This window comes from Dermochelys coriacea, chromosome 2 (assembly GCF_009764565.3).
Source record: "Dermochelys coriacea isolate rDerCor1 chromosome 2, rDerCor1.pri.v4, whole genome shotgun sequence".
Taxonomy (NCBI): Eukaryota; Metazoa; Chordata; order Testudines; family Dermochelyidae; genus Dermochelys; species Dermochelys coriacea.
Window position 1 is genome coordinate 116,293,761 of NC_050069.1, and position 17,765 is coordinate 116,311,525.

The window sequence follows — 17,765 nt, forward strand, 5'->3', positions numbered from 1 at the left end:
AAATGGGAGAAGAGTGATTTGGCTGTAGCAGCAGGGAAAGAGATTATTTTGTCTGCCTTATATTGGATAGATGGAATGAAGAGAATTAGGAAGGCCAGAGAGTAGGAGTCCAGATGAGAGAGCACCAAGCCATTGAACAGTTTTTAGTGCTAGGAGTAAAAGGGATAGGGCATATCTGAGGAATGTCATAGAGGAAGGAGTGATGAGATACAGCTGGGAAGAATCACAAATATCCTCAAAATTGTGATCTTGAGTGATCTGGAGCACAGAGTTGACAATGATCACAGGGGAAAAAAGGAAGGGAATTGGATTAGCAGTGAAGTTTAGTTCTGTTTTAACCATGTTAAATTTGAGAAGCGGCAAAACGTCCAAAAGGATGTATCAGAACATGGAGAGGGAAGTCTGGTCTGAGAGAATAGCGATGTAGAGGTAGATTTGAAAGAGGTGTTATGAGAGATCGTAGGAGTTAATGAGGTCACTCAGATGCAAATGTAGAGTGAAAAAATAGGAAGACCAATGACAAAGCTTGAGACAATCAACAGAGGGATGGGAAAGCAGGAGAGAGAGAGAATCCAGCAATAGTAATACTATAGGAGCTCTCAGCTAAGGAGGAGGACGAGAACCAAGGAAGTAGAGTCACAGAAGTACAAAATGAGAAGGTCTTCAGGAGAGGTGGGTGTTCCAGCACACACCATTTTGATTCTTGACAAATCTGACCAACACTTAATAAAAAAAAAAGTTCATATTTTCAACAAGTTAAGACTCAATTATCAGACAAGTAAACACCCATTTTCAGTGACAACAGTGTCCCCAGTGCAGATGTGTGTATGCTGTAAAATCCAATTTTGGACTAAATTTCAATCTCAACACATTTTAACAGAGACCATTGTGGGGGGGAAGTGCTTGTCAGATGAAAGTTGCCAGTAAAACGCATCATAATATATTTGCCTCTCCTGTATCCATGTAAGTAAAAACAATTTTTGGGAAACTTGCTTTAGACTTGATAGAAACCTTATATAGCCATCACTGTCTAGTTTAATAGATCTTTTATTGTGCAAGTGCAGTAACCAGTTAGCATTTCAAGATCAGTCACACTGAACTACCTTCTACTGAGAATGGCACAGGACTATTAGCACCTTTTAATTCCATGAGTCATAAATAGTTAAGCTTTGGATCTTTTCTCCTTTAAAATGGTGAGATATGTAACTTCTCATCCCCACTGCTTCTGACCTTTTGTTTGTTTGTTTGTTTCAGATTATTCTTGGAAAACCAAAGCTGCTCGTGCTCAATTACCAGGCCCTACTTACAATCCAGCTGCAAAAAACATGAATATCCTGACCCGCCCACCTCCAATTCAACCAGTTCATGGAAGAACAGACTGGGTGGCCAAATACGGAGGACATAGATAGAAGCCCTGGCTCATGGTGCACTTTTCATGCAAATTACATTGTCATCCTACGCTGGGAATCTGAAATGCATATTTCTCTTAAGACTATGCAACAGTAGAAAGACTGGAGATCTGGTATTTTACTTCTTCTGCAGGTAATAAAATACATTTTACATAGCAATATTCAAAACATTGGCTAAAAGATAGGATTTTATGAAATAGCGTATAAAGCATCTTGCCAACATTGAGAATTTGAACTACTAATAGACAAAGTGTAAATGTTATTAGAAAACTTTCTGCTGCCCCATATACTCTTAAAATAGCTTGACTTTAATTTGTCCTATATGAGTAATCCTGCACTGGTGATTTGTGGAGTAACACCGGCTTCTGCATGGATGCTGCTTCCTTGTGCAAGTTCCTTTCTATGAAGTTGAACAGTGAAAGCACAAATATTTTTCTGAGGAGAAAGATATGCTGTGTTGTTAGCTAAACAAAGGGCCCAGAACTGAGCTAGATGTGTTTGTTTGATGTTTCCTTAGGGATAATCTCTGCACAATTGTGTACATTGGTGAGCACTTACTCCTACAAATAGTTCATAGAACTATTTGTGTGTAAGTCCTTACCAACAAGAGAAAGGGTTGCACTATTTAGCTCTAAGTGGTGTAGTGATGGGAGTTTGGAAACACAACTTACCAAGTAGTGAATGCTACAGTCATGGGGCCAAGGTACCTTAAGATTTTTTTAAAAATCTGCTATTACAGTTAAGCTATGTGTATATTCCGTAGCTTCCCCTCCCTCCCCGGCCCCCCACCTCCAGCCCATTGCCCAGTTGAAAATTTAACGAGGTTACAAAGAATCAAAGTTACACAGTATATTTGGCTTATTGACTGGCTAATTCACTAAAACACTAGCTAACTGGTTAGTTAACTTCCATTGAACTGTAGTGTCTTTTCTTAGTGATCATAAAATTGAACTATAGAATTCACTACTACTTACAAAAATTCACCAAACTACATAAGATGAAATTAAACTGTTAGTGGAAGAAAAATTTTAAGATTGTTTTCCTTATTGAAGTAAGGATCCAACTCCTGGTTTCTAATAAATATACAAACTACTCTGGGGCCAATAGGAGTTATGCAGTAGTCCAAGATCTCTAAACTTGTCCATCAACACACTTCTTCTGATAGATTATATTTTAATATGCTAAATCAAGGACTTTATATCTTCCAATAAACTGTTGGATTTTTTTAAATGTCGTCCTGGGATGTGTGCTGTTAAAAACCTGCATTTAAAGTAGAAATTGTAGACTTAATAGCTACATTAAATCTGCCATTTTCAAGTCCAAAATGTGTATGTACTCTGTACTTTTAAAGGTATAAAAACTGTTACAGATTGATCCAAGTATTGTAAAAGTATTTTGTATAGATTTTATTAGTGTATAAAAATGTTTAGTTCTTGATGTAGTTCTTGATGTAGGACTACTTGATGTAGTCCTAATTTGCCATAATCCAGTAATTTACAGGTGCTAAATTTAATCAGAGGCAGACTAGCCATAAAAGTCAACTATTTTGCTATGAAAACTTCACCTTAAGTAGTAGCTAAATAAAGTGTCACCATATAATACTGGAAAAGTTGTTAATAGTATCTATAGTCTGATGTAGGAATTTCTGATTAGTAATGTGCTACAGAGGACTTCAATCCCATGTTGTGTTTTTCTTTACCGGTTTGTCAGTCCTTCAAAACTAATCTTCCTTGTATTATTTAAAGGCAGTTTTTAATATGCTATTTAATTACTGGTTATGTTATTAAAGGACAGACAGACTTTCAAAACAGGCCAGGCATTAGTACACTGTGAATTGGAAAGCACTGACTTGATAATAAAGATCACTTCTCAGGAGTACAAGATAGTGGTTTATAGTCTTTTTTAATTGTTTTTTAAATAGTTAAGTCAAAAAAACATAATAAATGGCCGGTGAAAAGTCATTTAGGGCAAGAGATTCTAAAAAACTAAAGGTTTCAGAGTAGCAGCCGTGTTAGTCTGTATTCGCAAAAAGAAAAGGAGTACTTGTGGCACCTTAGAGACTAACAAATTTATTAGAGCATAAGCTTTTGTGAGCTACAGCTCACTTCATCGGATGCATTTGGTGGTGTGTTTTTTTTTTCCACCAAATGCATCCGATGAAGTGAGCTGTAGCTCACGAAAGCTTATGCTCTAATAAATGTTAGTCTCTAAGGTGCCACGAGTACTCCTTTTTTTAAAAAAACTAAAATGTCTGTCATAAATATGCATGCCATTTGCCGCTTTTATGTGGTCAGAACATATTTACAGCCAGGCAAATAAAATTAATAGCTCATATGGTCAAACAGCCATAACCCAAACATGATGACGCCTTGAATATACTGAACTTTTAAAAGCATGCGTGTCCTCGAAATCATAAAAATTGCTTTTAAAAAATGTGAGTGTAAACTCCACCAATATGGTTAATAAATGAAACAAAACAATAAAAAGCCCAATATTTTCTCCACTCGGTCGCCACTTGGGTGGCTATTGCTTCATCTGAACATGGAACGAGCTGTTTGGAATTGAAACTGTCTCCTAGATTTTATGAGGGGTGAAAACATAGCCACAACAGATAACTTTGTTTTCCAGTTTTGTGGAACAATGGGGAGTAGCATTTATTGATAGCTACTGGAAAAATTTTAGAAGTTAGGTGATAGCTACACATTGTAATCAATTATCAGAGGGGTAGCCATGTTAGTCTGTATCCACAAAAACAGCAAGGAGTCTGGCGGCCCTTAAAGACTAACAGATGTATTTGGGCATAAACTTTTGTGGGTAAAAATGCATCTGAAGAAGTGGGTTTTTTACCCACGAAAGCTTATGCCCAAATAAATCTGTTAGTCTTTAAGGTGCCACCGGACTCCTCATTATTATTGTAATCAATCAATCTGATTACCACTTTCCCCCCTGAATTTCATTCAACCACACCTGCAGCCCAGGTCTCAAATTACTGGAGGTAGACTTGTTCTTTATACCATATGAAAGCTGCTGTATATGAATGGTCTTCAGCTTGCAACATGTGTTTATATGTTTCTCTTTTACTTCCACTCCAGCCAGCTGGTCTGTCCATAAGCAACTAAGAGGCAGAACATCTGCCCAACAGTTAAAGAGGAGTGCTAAATGCCGCTGCATGTTGTCTTCTGTTAACCCTTTAGGCCTAGATTCACTACCAGCATGCCTAAACTTGTTTATGAATATTGCATGCCTAACTTCCAGGTGCCTAGAAGATCCTGGGATCCATAAAGCCTGAGTTAGGCATCTTAGAATTGGATTCACAAAAAGCCAGAACACAAGGTGGCTCCTACTGGCTGAGGGTGCTTAACCCTGCCCCTCTAAGATTGGCATCTAAGTCACGGCTGCAGGGAGGCCTCTCCCTCCACCTGGGATTCTCAGCAGTGAACCCTCTCTTGGGGTTTGGTGCCTATGCCATTTTTTTGCAAGATGCTTGTGGGGGAGGGGGAAAGGAGGCCCTCTTTTTATAATGTCTAGCCAAGTGGTTAGAGGATGTGGGAGACCCCTGGTTAAAATCCCCCCTTCCTCTCAGAGGGAATAGGGATTTGAACAGGGATCTGCCACCTCTCCTGTGAGCACCCTAGACACTGAGCTATGGAATATTCAGATTAGGGGCTCCATTCTCTTCTGTTGAAGCTGTTCCATGGTAGATATATTAAAGAAGTCATTGGAGGGGGACTGGATCCTGATTACCCCAACTCCCAGCTGAGTGCTCTAACCATCAGGCTACAGAGTCGCTCATATTTGCTTGTCCTCTGTGCCCCAGTGTTGAAGCTGTTGCATGGTGGATAAATAATGAAAGACATATTGGGCCAGAGATAGCAAGAAATCATGAGTGAGACTATAGCCTGGTGGTTAAAGCACTCACAGGGAGACTTGGGATCCAGTCTTCTGGCTCTGACCACTTATCTGAGAGGTAACAGGTCCCTGTTCAAATTCCTTGTCCCCCTCAAATGGAGGGGGAATTTGAACTTGGGGGTCTCTCAATCCCAGCTGAGTAAAAAAGTTATGAGGGAGGTCCCTTCCAAGTCATGGATAGTGGCCTGAACTGGTAGGTGCGGTATGAGCATGCTCACTGGATTGGGCTCCAAAGGCAATTTAAGGTGGAGGAATGCCTGTCTTCTCCCAGTTTGTGCATTGCTCTGGATTTAGGTATCTAGATGCCTCGCATGGAGCTGCAGTATGCATGCTCAGAGGAAGAAACATAGGCCCCCTAGGGAACATTTACTGCAAAAATGTAGGCACTGGGTTTAGGTACTTACAGTGTTTTGGGGCAGATGATTTGTGTGTGGGGGGGGGGGTGTGAATCCCAGTGTGGCCTGGTTCTGGTAGCTGCTTTCAACTACCTGAAAGCGGTTTCCAAAAAGGATGGATCTAGACTGTTCTCAGTGGTACCAGATGACAGAATGAGGAGTAATGGTCTCAAGTTGGAGTGGGGGAGGTTTAGGTTGGATATTAGGAAAAACTTTTTCACTAGGAGGGAAGTGAAGCACTAGAATGGGTTACCTAGAGAGGTGGTGGAATCTCCTTCCTTAGAGGTTTTTAAGGCCGGGCTTGACAAAGCCCTGGCTGGAATGATTTAGTTGGGGATTGGTCCTGCTTTGAGCAGGGCCTTGGACTAGATAACCTCTTTAGGTCCCTTCCAACCTGATATTCTATGGGATTTAGGCACCTAATTTGGCAGTTAAGAGCTTAAGTCCTTTTGTGAATCCAGTCCTTCTTAGTCTTCATTCATATTTTGTTCAATTTGTTTGAAGTGTTGAAGTCCGCCTTAAACTACACCCACCTGTATACATATCCTACAGAGCACATGTAGTTTGCTCAAATCTGTAACAGACATTGCCTCTTTGCAAACTGTTAGTCTGTTAGCATTGCATTAAGGCCTATCATCGGCACTCATTTCTTTGCTTTTCCACTTAGTGGTTGGGGAGTGGGGATGGTTCTGCAATGACTTCCATTTTCACAAAATGGACCCATGCGCACAGTGTAGGAAAGACACAAAACTGCACTAGTCCAGACAAGCAATAAAAAACCTTTCACAACATGTAACTAATTTATTAGTAAGATTTATGTTCAATCTAAGTGACGCTTAATTTCATTTCATAAGTGCAAAAAAAATTCATCGGATTTTAAAGCAGCACACGCCTATACTTCAAACATTGCCAGAGTACGCATGCTGGGATACATTCTTGAAAGATACCGTATCAAAGTGAAAGGTACAGTATTTAATCTGGCACTCTTGCTGACAAGTGTATGCTTTCTTTCCCATTATTATTTAATAGTACAGTAGCAATGACAGGCTCTGATCCTTGCGTTGGGCACCTCGATGGTAGGCCCTGTCTAAATACATTCTAAAAAAAGACTCCCTGCCCAAGGGAGCTTATGTTGTAGGTCAATGGCAGAACAAAAGAGACAAATTGGGGTGGAGTGAAAAGGTGAAATAATGCAATGAGCACATTGTACATAGTGAACAGTAGTAATACGTTGGTAGCTTCTCTTCCCCCCATCTACACCTATTGTCTTAAAGATATAGAGTGCCCAAAATGGGAGGTAGGGATTTCAAGATGAGGATGTACTGCGAGAAAGTGAGATCTCAATCCTGCAGTTTACTGTACTTGGCTGTCCTGGCACCCACGTGCAGCCAATTGCAGGATCAGAGCCTATGTTTATATTATAGCCTAGTTTCTTGCTTCACAATGAGGATAATGTGCAGTAACTCCTTACTTAACGTTGTAGTTATGTTCCTGAAAAATGTGACTAAGTGAAATCATGTTAAGCAAATCCAATTTCCCCATAAGAATTAATGTAAATGGGGGGGAGGTTAGGTTACAGTGAAATTTTTTTCACCAGACAAAAGACTATATATATATATATATATATACATATACATACACACACAGTATAAATTTTAAACAAAACAGTTTCATATTGTACACAGCAATGATGATTGTGAAGCTTGGTTGAGGTGGGGGAGTCAGAGGGTGGGATATTTCTCAGGGGATGCCTTACTGCTAAATGATGAACTAGCACTCAGCTGAGCCCTCAAGGGTTAACACGTTGCTGTTAATGTAGCCTCACACTCTACAAGGCAGCACAAATGGAGGGAGGAGAGACAGCATGGCAGACAGAGACAGACACACATGCCCTCTGTGTGTGAGAGAGAGAGAGATGTGCATTGTCCCTTTAAGTATGCTGACCCCACTCTAAGTACACTGCCTTTTTAGAGCAGGAAGTTGAGCTGCCTGCAAGCTCCCTCCGTCCTGACCCCTGTCGTGTCTCCCATTGCTCTATGGAGATAGGGTAAGCGGATGGCAGGAGCAGGGGGACGCCCTCATATTAGCCCCCTTCTTTTCTCCACCCCCCCCCAACCCTTCCTCACAGCAAGCAGGAGGCTCCCTGGAGCAGCTTCAAGGCAGAGGGCAGGAGCAGCACATGGCAGTGAGGGGAGGGACAACTGAAGTGCTGGCAATTGGTAGCCTGCTGGGTGGCTGCCACACTGGGAACTTAGGAGAGTGGGGAGCTGATAGGGGGGCTGCTGGTCCACCCTGGTTCCAAGCCCCCACCAGCTAGCTGCAAAGGGCTGCTTTTTCTGCAAGCAGGCGTCAGTCAACGTTAAAAGGGAACATTACACAACTTTAAACAAGCATGTTCCCTAATTGATCAGCAATGTAAGATGTTAACTGGGACGACTTTAAGTGAGGAGTTACTTTACTGAAATTGTTAAGACAAATGCCAATTTTAAAGACAGAAATAGCCCCCACCCTTTGGGGGAAAAAACCATAAATACCAGAGTATGACTGATGCAAAAACAGTTGTGTCCTTTCTGCTTGTTTTATGTAGTATGTTCACAAAGCTGCATTTTCAGGCTTCCCATATCTTAAGTCATGTGATTATGTATAATTATGGCTCGAGAGGTTTCTCCATCATCTGCGATGCAAGTCACCCAACCATTAATAGACTGTTGAAAGGAAAACACTGTAAGTTCATTGAAATTTAAAAAAAAAAACTTCCCCAAAAACACACGAGCAAGAAGAAAATTGATTTGGTTTTATTGAACCTTAACACATAATCTCTTAAAATAACTTAGTCCACAAATAATTCAACAAAAGGGTCATTCAAAAATATGGACAAGGACAGGGACATGTTGTACAGTACCTGGCACCAGCAATTAAGCCTGCAGGTATGAATTTTCAGCAAACAATGTTGGGAATCATTAAGAAAGGGTTAGATAAAACAGAATATATCATGTTGCCTCTATATAAATCCATGGTACGCCCACATTGTGAATACTGTGCAGATGTGGTTGCCCCATCTCAGAAAAGATATATTGGAATTCAGAAAAGGGCAACAAAAATGATTAGGGGTATGGAATGGCTTCCATATGAGAAGAGATTAATAAAACAGGGACTTTTCAGCTTGGAAAAGATGACGACTAAGGGGGGAATACAATTGAGGTCTATAAAATTATGGCTGGTGTAGAGAAAGTAAATAAGGAAGCGCTATTTACTCCTTCTCATAACACAAGAACTTAGAGGGTCACCAAATGAAATTAATAGGCAGCAGGTTTAAAACAAACAAAAGGAAGTATTTCATCACACAACGCACGGTCAACCTGTGGAACTCTTTGCCAGAGGATGTTGTGAGGGCCAAGACTATAACAGGGCTCAAAAAGAATTAGATAAATTCATGGAGGATAGGTCCATCAATGGCTATTAGCCAGGCTGGGCAGGAATGGTGTCCCTAGCATCTGTTTGCCAGAAGCTGGGAATGAGCGACAGGGAATGGATCACTTGATGATTACCTGTTCTGTTCATTCCCTCTGGGGCACTTGGCATTGGCCATTTTCGGAAGACAGGATACTGGGCTAGATGGACCTTTGGTCTGACCCAGTATGGCCATTCTTATGTTCTGGAGTTATAAAATCTCATTCCCATAATTCTGGGCTAGGTTCCAGATGCAACTGATAGAAAGATATGAAGTCAGTCAGAACTACTTCAGTGGTATGTCCAACATGCAAGCAGATTATAAATAATGGCACCAAGTAAATTGACATGGCTATTTCAATAGACACAAAAAAACCAATAAACGTATATACAAACTAGTCTGGGAAAGTTTACATTGTTCCCTTAGTTTTTACTACCTGTACATGCTCTCACCTCCTAGAGTTCCCTAGTAAACATGCTCATCCTTTGAAAAGAAATGCTCTTCTAACCTCTGCTGACTCTCTCTGAGTCCTTGGGCAAATCACTGGAATTGTTTCACTCAGTGTCTCCTCATCTGTTAAACAGGGATAGTATTTTCTTACCTACCTCCCAGGGTTATTCTGAGGATATTTGTAAAGCGCTTTGAAGATACTGAGTGCTCTGTAAGAACTACATAGTTATGGCCCTACCAAATTCATGGTCCATTTTGGCCAATTTCACGGTCATAGGATTTTAAAAATTGCAAATTTCATGATTTTAGATATTTAAATCTGAAATTTCATGGTGGTGTAACTGTAGGGGTCCTGATCCAAAATGGGGGCTGTGGAGGGTTGCAAGGTTATTGTAGGGGGTGTTGCAGTATTGCCACCGTTACTTCTGTGCTGCTGCTGGCAGTGGCTGCTTTCAGAGCTGGGTAGCTGAAGGCAGAGCCACTGCCAGCAGCAGCACAGAAGTAAGGGTGGCATGGTATGGTATTGCCACTCTTACTTCTGCACTGCTTCTGGCAGGGCGCTGCCTTCCGAGCTGGGTGCGCGGCCAACAGCCACCGCTCTCCAGCCACCCAGCTCGGAAGGCAGTGCAAAAGAAAGGGTGGCAATACCACAGCCTCCCCTAGAATAACCTTGAAACCCCCACCCCCAAAATCCCCTTGTGTGTTGGAACCCCGAGTTTGTGAAACACTAGTCTCCCTTGTGAAATCTGTATAGTATAGGGTAAAAGTACACAAAAGACCAGATTTCATGGTCCGTGACACATTTTTCACGGCCATGAATTTGGTAGGGCCCTATACATAATTTTACTAATGCCTGCCTCATTTCATACCCATCTTCACAGAATTCCACTCAGTTTATGCACATGCACAAGACCAATGGCAATATAATATTGAGAGATCACTTTTTCAAAAGAAAAGGGGTGTTTATATGTAAAATCAGGATGGAGGTGAGAAGTGTATTTTTTCCTAATGGATTAAAAAATGTGGCCATGAACTGGTAATTACACTGTCATAATGCATATGCAGTCTTACTTTTTAATTTTTCTGACCTTTGAGTTAATCTCTTTGGAATATTAATTCCTTTAACATATTTTAAATACAGTAAACATATGGCAGGTCAGTTCTGTCCTTGTTTGCTAAATTGCATTTGACAGCAAACATATGGCCTTTTCGGTGATTCCCTTTGTCTCCAGAAGAAATGTGATGCTTTTGTTGCATTTTCACCTTTGCTTCTTATTTGGTTGTGGACAGAAATACAACCCAGGAAGAGGGCATAGACCCGATTGTTGGGTGAGTGCAATATGGATGGCTGCTGTGAAATTCAGAGGATTAAGGTTTATGTAGAGGTACAACCAAGAAGAAATGTGTGCTTGGAAATTATGCAGGTTGCATTGATTGTTCCGAGTCATGATTTGCTAACTTCAGTTTGTTAGGGAGCCCCTTACATTCCCTGTTACAGTTTTGGTTTGGGGAAAATGGGAAGGGAGAACAAAGCCTTTGCCCTGAGGGCAGCCTCTTCTGCCTGGGTGAGCTACAGAAATGACCTATTAGAGCTACGTGGGCCTTCTTTAAAATTCATCAGTGCCTCCCCACCCAAAGTATCCCCACTACTATGATGCCGGGGAACATACATAACTTTCCTGATGGTCACACCGTAGTAGTAATCCTTATATTAGAACCTCAAAGATACAAACACCAGAGTTAGGGACTGGCCAGTCAACCAGACACCATTTGAAATCGGAAGTAACCAATCAGGCAGCAGCAGAGACAAACAAACAAAAAAGCAAATACTCTACTGTCTGTATTGCATCTTTAAAGGTAGGCACATCTGGTCCCCCACCTCTTCCTCTCCCCCCTACATCCACCTACAGCAAGACGCTGGGGCTGCCAGCCTAAGGCAGCCGGACCCAGCAGAGCAGGAGCAGTGCTGGGGTCTTCGCTGCTTTAACCCTCCCCTGAGAGGGGGATGGGCTGTTTTTAACCCCCCTCACCTGCTGGGAGGGATAAGAGGGGACACATGCTGTTTTCAAACACTCACACACACATCCCAGCCAGGAGGGTGATAAGCTTGCAAGTTTATGCCTGCACTGAGTAGGAAGCTCAGCTGCTACTGAAACCTGGCCTGGAGCGTCAGCTGCTGGAGCTGGAGCCCGAACTTCACTTTGCTCAGAGTTACGAACAACCTCCATTCCTGCGGTGTCCGTAACTCTGAGGTTCTACCTTATTTTCAAGTATGGTAATCGGTTTGGGCAACATCTATGGCCTTTCTCCTGAGGAGGTAATCTTGAGTAGCTGTATAGTGTCTAAATCTGAATTATGTGGTTATTATACAATATCCCCCTCATTAGTGAGTGCCCTCAGTCTGGGCCTCCAGACTGGTTGGGCCGCTACTTCTCAGCTACTTGGCCTTCACCTGCCCTCAGGACACATGTGCATTTAAGTCCAAAGTGTTCACCGCCTGTCCCACTCTAGCAGTGTCCCTCACATGTCCTATTCCCTGGGCTCATGTGCACCCGCTCCCAGAACAACATAGTTCTTCTTCCTTCCAATGACCTCCCCCCCCTCAACACACACACACTGCTTACAGCTAAATGGTACTTACCCTCCAGCTCCTCCCAATTGTCATGGTATCCTTGAGTTTCTTGCCCCTCTCAGCCCTTGATCTTCCAGGACTTGGCTGTTCACACATAGGCACCATCTGCTGGCTTATTACAGAAATTTTGTCTAAGTCAAGTCTACAGCACTAGGCCCATAGTTAGAATAAAATAAAATATTAATTTATTGGTGTATATACTCCTCTGCAGTTGGGAAGGTGAAAACCAGTGATACAGAAATACTAGGTGCAATGCCTGCCCCTAACTTGGGAAAAGGTCAAAGCCAGATACAAACTATGCTGCCCGGGCATCTCCAGTAAACATTTTTACCGGTGTAGCTCAGTCTATACCAATTGGTAACATATGCCTTTAAGATGTTTTTGATGAAATTTTCCTTCCAGTGGGAAGGCAGATCTACCATTAGGTGAAAGCTAAGTTCCGAAGAATGCCCTGGGGCCCTCATCAGCTGCCTTCACAACTGTACAAAGAGGAGTGACTGCTCTCATTATCATGATTATGTAATAAATTACCAGCAGGAGCCTTTCTCACTAATATTTTCCTGGCAAAGATTTGTGTGGGTTGCTAGGTCAAATAGATGCTCCTTGTGGTTTTAGGATTGTAAAACAATGTTTCAAAAAGCACTTCTGAAACAAAGTGCACAAACAATTGCTTAAACTGCCTTCCTACTGCAGAATAAACATTTCTTAAAATAAATGGTAGTAGAGCATAGAGCTCAAAGCACCTTAGAAATGCTCAGCATCGCTCCTAAGCCACTTCTGTAAAAACTGAGTCTTTTCACAAGGCAGGAGATAGATAGCACAAGTACATTTGGTTCAGTTCTTCCACTGAGTTTCTCCCACCTTTTTCTCATTATGTTATTCACATTGGTCTGTCCTCTATATCCAAGGCAATCAGATGTTTTTGTCCCAATCTCTAATCATGGCTAATGTGCATTGTCTGCTCATGGCTGTTTTCCTTTATCAATAGGCAACATCATTCCTAACACTTGAATAAGTGTACAGTGGAGCTACTGAATGTTCCTTTTATCTCTTCTAATATGAGGGATTTTGTTTTAAATTGTCCTCGAAGGGACATAAATTGACCTGTATTTTAAAAAAAAAAATTGTCAAAACTTCCTTGCTGTCTATCTGAGCTGACACCTTTATTTTTCATGTACACTTTCATCATGGAGCAGGTCCTCAAAGAATCAATCCTGAACACTTAGAGGAGAGGAAAGTGATCAGGAACAGTCAGCATGGATTCACCAAGGGAAGGTCATGCCTGACTAATCTAATCGCCTTTTATGATGAGATTACTGGTTCTGTGGATGAAGGGAAAGCAGTGGATGTATTGTTTCTTGACTTTAGCAAAGCTTTTGACACGGTCTCCCACAGCATTCTTGTCAGCAAGTTAAGGAAGTATGGGCCGGATGAATGCACTATAAGGTGGGTAGAAAGCTGGCTAGATTGTCGGGCTCAACGGGTAGTGATCAATGGCTCCATGTCTAGTTGGCAGCCGGTGTCAAGTGGAGTGCCCAGGGGTCGGTCCTGGGGCCCGTTTTGTTCAATATCTTCATAAATGATCTGGAGGATGGTGTGGATTGCACTCTCAGCAAATTTGCGGATGATACTAAACTGGGAGGAGTGGTAGATACGCTGGAGGGGAGGGATAGGATACAGAAGGACCTAGACAAATTGGAGGATTGGGCCAAAAGAAATCTAATGAGGTTCAATAAGGATAAGTGCAGGGTCCTGCACTTAGGATGGAAGAATCCAACGCACCGCTACAGACTAGGGACCGAATGGCTCGGCAGCAGTTCTGCGGAAAAGGACCTAGGGGTGACAGTGGACGAGAAGCTGGATATGAGTCAGCAGTGTGCCCTTGTTGCCAAGAAGGCCAATGGCATTTTGGGATGTATAAGTAGGGGCATAGCGAGCAGATCGAGGGACGTGATCGTTCCCCTCTATTCGACACTGGTGAGGCCTCATCTGGAGTACTGTGTCCAGTTTTGGGCCCCACACTACAGGAAGGATGTGGATAAATTGGAAAGAGTACAACGAAGGGCAACGAAAATGATTAGGGGTCTAGAGCACATGACTTATGAGGAGAGGCTGAGGGAGCTGGGATTGTTTAGTCTGCAGAAGAGAAGAATGAGGGGGGATTTGATAGCTGCTTTCAACTACCTGAAAGGGGGTTTCAAAGAGGATGGCTCTAGACTGTTCTCAATGGTAGCAGATGACAGAACGAGGAGTAATGGTCTCAAGTTGCAATGGGGGAGGTTTAGATTGGATATTAGGAAAAACTTTTTCACTAAGAGGGTGGTGAAACACTGGAATGCGTTACCTAGGGAGGTGGTAGAATCTCCTTCCTTAGAGGTTTTTAAGGTCAGGCTTGACAAAGCCCTGGCTGGGATGATTTAACTGGGACTTGGTCCTGCTTTGAGCAGGGGGTTGGACTAGATGACCTTCTGGGGTCCCTTCCAACCCTGATATTCTATGATTCTATGATTCAGGTATGAGGAAGAGGTAGGGGAAAGTATTTTTCTAATGAGACAAGCAACTTTAAGTAACAAAAGATTCTTCTGTCCTTTGGGTCACAGCATTAAACTCCAGACAATTTCTTAGCATGCTGGGTGAAGAAAGAAGAAGAAGGAAAGAAATATGAGAATATGCTTTCCCAACACTTAACTGCTTTACATCAGATTCCTTTGAATAAAACAAATTTTTTCTCACACAGATTTCTGAAGTTGTTGTAATACATTGGTATTTCAAACAATTCTTGATGAATAAAGCTCATTACATTCTCACGTGCCTTCATCTTTATAGCATACATTCACAGGAACAAAAGAAATGGCACAGTGCCCACTGCTGTATTCTAGAAGTCATCCATATTTACAATGTTGGGGATGCCTTCAAAACACAAAGTGAAGCACTGAGCATTGGGATGGAGCCGTCAAAAGGGATTTCCCCCACTGTACAAACGGACAGTTATGTATTAGCATGTTGAAGTACGTTTGTTGCAGCCTTATAGCAAGTACTAATTAAAAACATAGAATAGTTCTTTAAAATGAGGGTATAAAATGCAGTAAGTTACTGGACAGAAAGACAAGACTTTTCAAAATTAAAAAAGACATGAAAATATTAGACAAAAGGTAAACATTTTATCTGATGTCTTTTATTACCCTCTCACAGGCTGAAGCAAAACCATTCTCTTATAGTCATATGACAGGTTTTTGTTTTGATTTTTTGTCTTAAACAGCACAGAGAATATTTTAGGATTGCCACTGTAGTTACTCAGTATGACAGGGTAGTCTGCCTTCTTAAAGATAGTGGTGCCTAGTGGTCAGAACAACCAACACATGGCTTGGCCCTTTAAGGTTTGAATTGACACACACACAGGCCTAGGGGTTATTGATAAAGAAGAAGCAGTCCTAGGAATAAGAGGTGCTTGGGAGGCAATCTCATCATTATATCTTTAAGGGCCCAGGGCCAAGAGTCTTGCAGTGAGGGTGGCTCAAGGTGCCTCTCTTGCTCGACCAATTGGGCATGAGCTGTGGGTAGGGGGCCAACATAAAAGCTGTCTTCACTCTTATAACAGAGCAGATGCTAGTAGGAGTTGTCTGTTTGTTTGGTCTAGCTTGAGGATTAATTGTAGAGGAAAGCTGGCTAAAGCATAACTGCCCAAGGAGGAGAGCTGAGGAATTCTGTTTAAGGAGAAAGGTAATACTTGCCTGAATTACTTAATCCCAAGGGAAGGCTGGGGTTCTTGCCATAGAGACCCAGTGACTGTCTCATGGATATATCCCTCTTCCAGGAGAAGAGCTGTGGATTCCTATTTAAGGAGAGATGGGGAACTGATTAACTCATAACCTGATGGCCCCCTCTTTGAGGGGAAGACCCTTGTTGTAAGGGTGTGAGAGACCTTTTGAAGCACAACCCCAGCTCCAGGCAGGGGGTTGTGAGGGTCTCGTGAAGTGGGATGAAGAGTTGACCTGAACTCCTAGGGGGATCCAGAGTGGGGTGATATGGGGCAACTAACAAAGGAATTTGCCCTTTGTAGAAAAACCTTAACTCAGACCCCATGAAGGGGGTGCATGTGTTTAAACTAAACAAAATCTGGTAATTGATTGAAAGAACCTGAAGGAGTCCTGAGTGCAACACACCTGCATTGCCAAAAGAGGGTGTGCTGAAGAGGCTCACCCCTTGACAGGTAGCATTTTTAAAAAAAAAAAAAATGCCATCGTTTACTAAGCAGGAACCCTTGGCCTCAATCCTGCAAATGGATCACTTGAAGTTAATGGGCTTCACATAAGAGTCTACCCACATGGAACCCTAGTGGCATCAATGGCTCTAATAGCCCAATAAAGGCCCAGGTTTTTAGTTAATATTTTTAAGTTTTCCTTGAATTTAATACAAAACTGGCCACCTGTAAAGCCCAACACATCTGGGGAGGATAGGAGCTCCCAGTGAATGGGGGAGATTGTTAGGGTTTCCAAGACCCCTGCAAACAAACTTCTCATACCATGGAAGTGGTACATTTCAGGTTATTTTCAATCTCTGTATTAGGAAATCTTATTCTGAGTTTGACTTCAGTGGGACTCTTCCCACTCTTATTTAAAATCAAAATCTCTCTGCATTATGAAGAACAGCACCACCTTCAAACAGTAAAGAGAGCGAAACAATAAAACATCATGAGGGGTGGAAAAAAATTCTACAAGCCATTTCAGAAATGGCAGTCACAAAGAGCACATGTTGAATGTGAATATCTGCTTTAGGCGTCAAAAATCAGTTCAGATACAGAGGTAATCAGTTAAGTGCCAATTTGGAGCCATAAGCTGTGCCTTTGCTAAACTGCATGTTTGAAGGCTTTTTTTATTATATATTTGACAGTGATCAAAGGTTTTAAATGCACCCTTATTGATTTTTTTTTTAAATGTACTGGTAGCTGTATATTGCTTAATGATTATGTAAACTCAGTTGAAAGACAAGCTACAAAATCCCACTGTCTGTGAAAAGCTTTGAATTCAAAATTTCAAGAATGAGTTAATTGACTTAGATCTAGACTTAATATTATGCCCAATTAGTTATGTAAATTCAACCATTTGTGGATTGCTGTTAAGTTACTAACATTAACATTTTTGTGTGTATAATATATATTAGTTGCACCTGTGGATTTTTTTTTTTTTTTTTGTCCCTGACTGTCCATGTTAGCATGGGATGTTAGGAAGAGCACATTGCTGCCTTTTTAGAAGGATGATTAATACAAACACACACACACAGACTACCTAATGTGAAGACATTTGGTAACTGCAGGTGGGCAGGAGAGGGAATAAAATAATCACAGTAGGATAGTCACACCTTTCATTTCCACTGCCTCGCATGTCAGAACTGACCAACCATTACCACCATCTGACAGTGTGGGTGTGAAATGAGTGACTTACTGACTCAGTAAGTGAACAGGTGTCGGCCTCACGGAAGCCACCCTCACAATAAACACCCTGGCAGCAGTCTTGGGAGGC

General features: G+C 41.8%; 1 protein-coding gene and 1 long non-coding RNA gene across 6 annotated transcripts in view; both read left to right on the plus strand.

Moving 5' to 3' along the window:
* The window catches only part of MAK (male germ cell associated kinase), a 65,538-nt gene extending 63,974 nt beyond the window's left edge, over positions 1-1,564 (plus strand). For all 5 annotated transcript variants that reach the window (XM_043508340.1, XM_038393010.2, XM_038393009.2 and 2 more), the window contains one exon: positions 1,255-1,564. In XM_043508340.1, coding sequence (XP_043364275.1) covers positions 1,255-1,409 — 155 coding nt within the window. In that variant the 3' untranslated portion in view covers positions 1,410-1,564. The remainder of the gene's footprint in view (positions 1-1,254) is intronic.
* Positions 1,565-15,845: 14,281 nt separating this feature from the next.
* Positions 15,846-17,765, plus strand: part of LOC119852311 — a 33,044-nt gene continuing 31,124 nt past the window's right edge. Inside the window, exon 1 of the long non-coding RNA XR_005291596.1 lies at positions 15,846-15,966. This is a non-coding gene — a long non-coding RNA (uncharacterized LOC119852311). The remainder of the gene's footprint in view (positions 15,967-17,765) is intronic.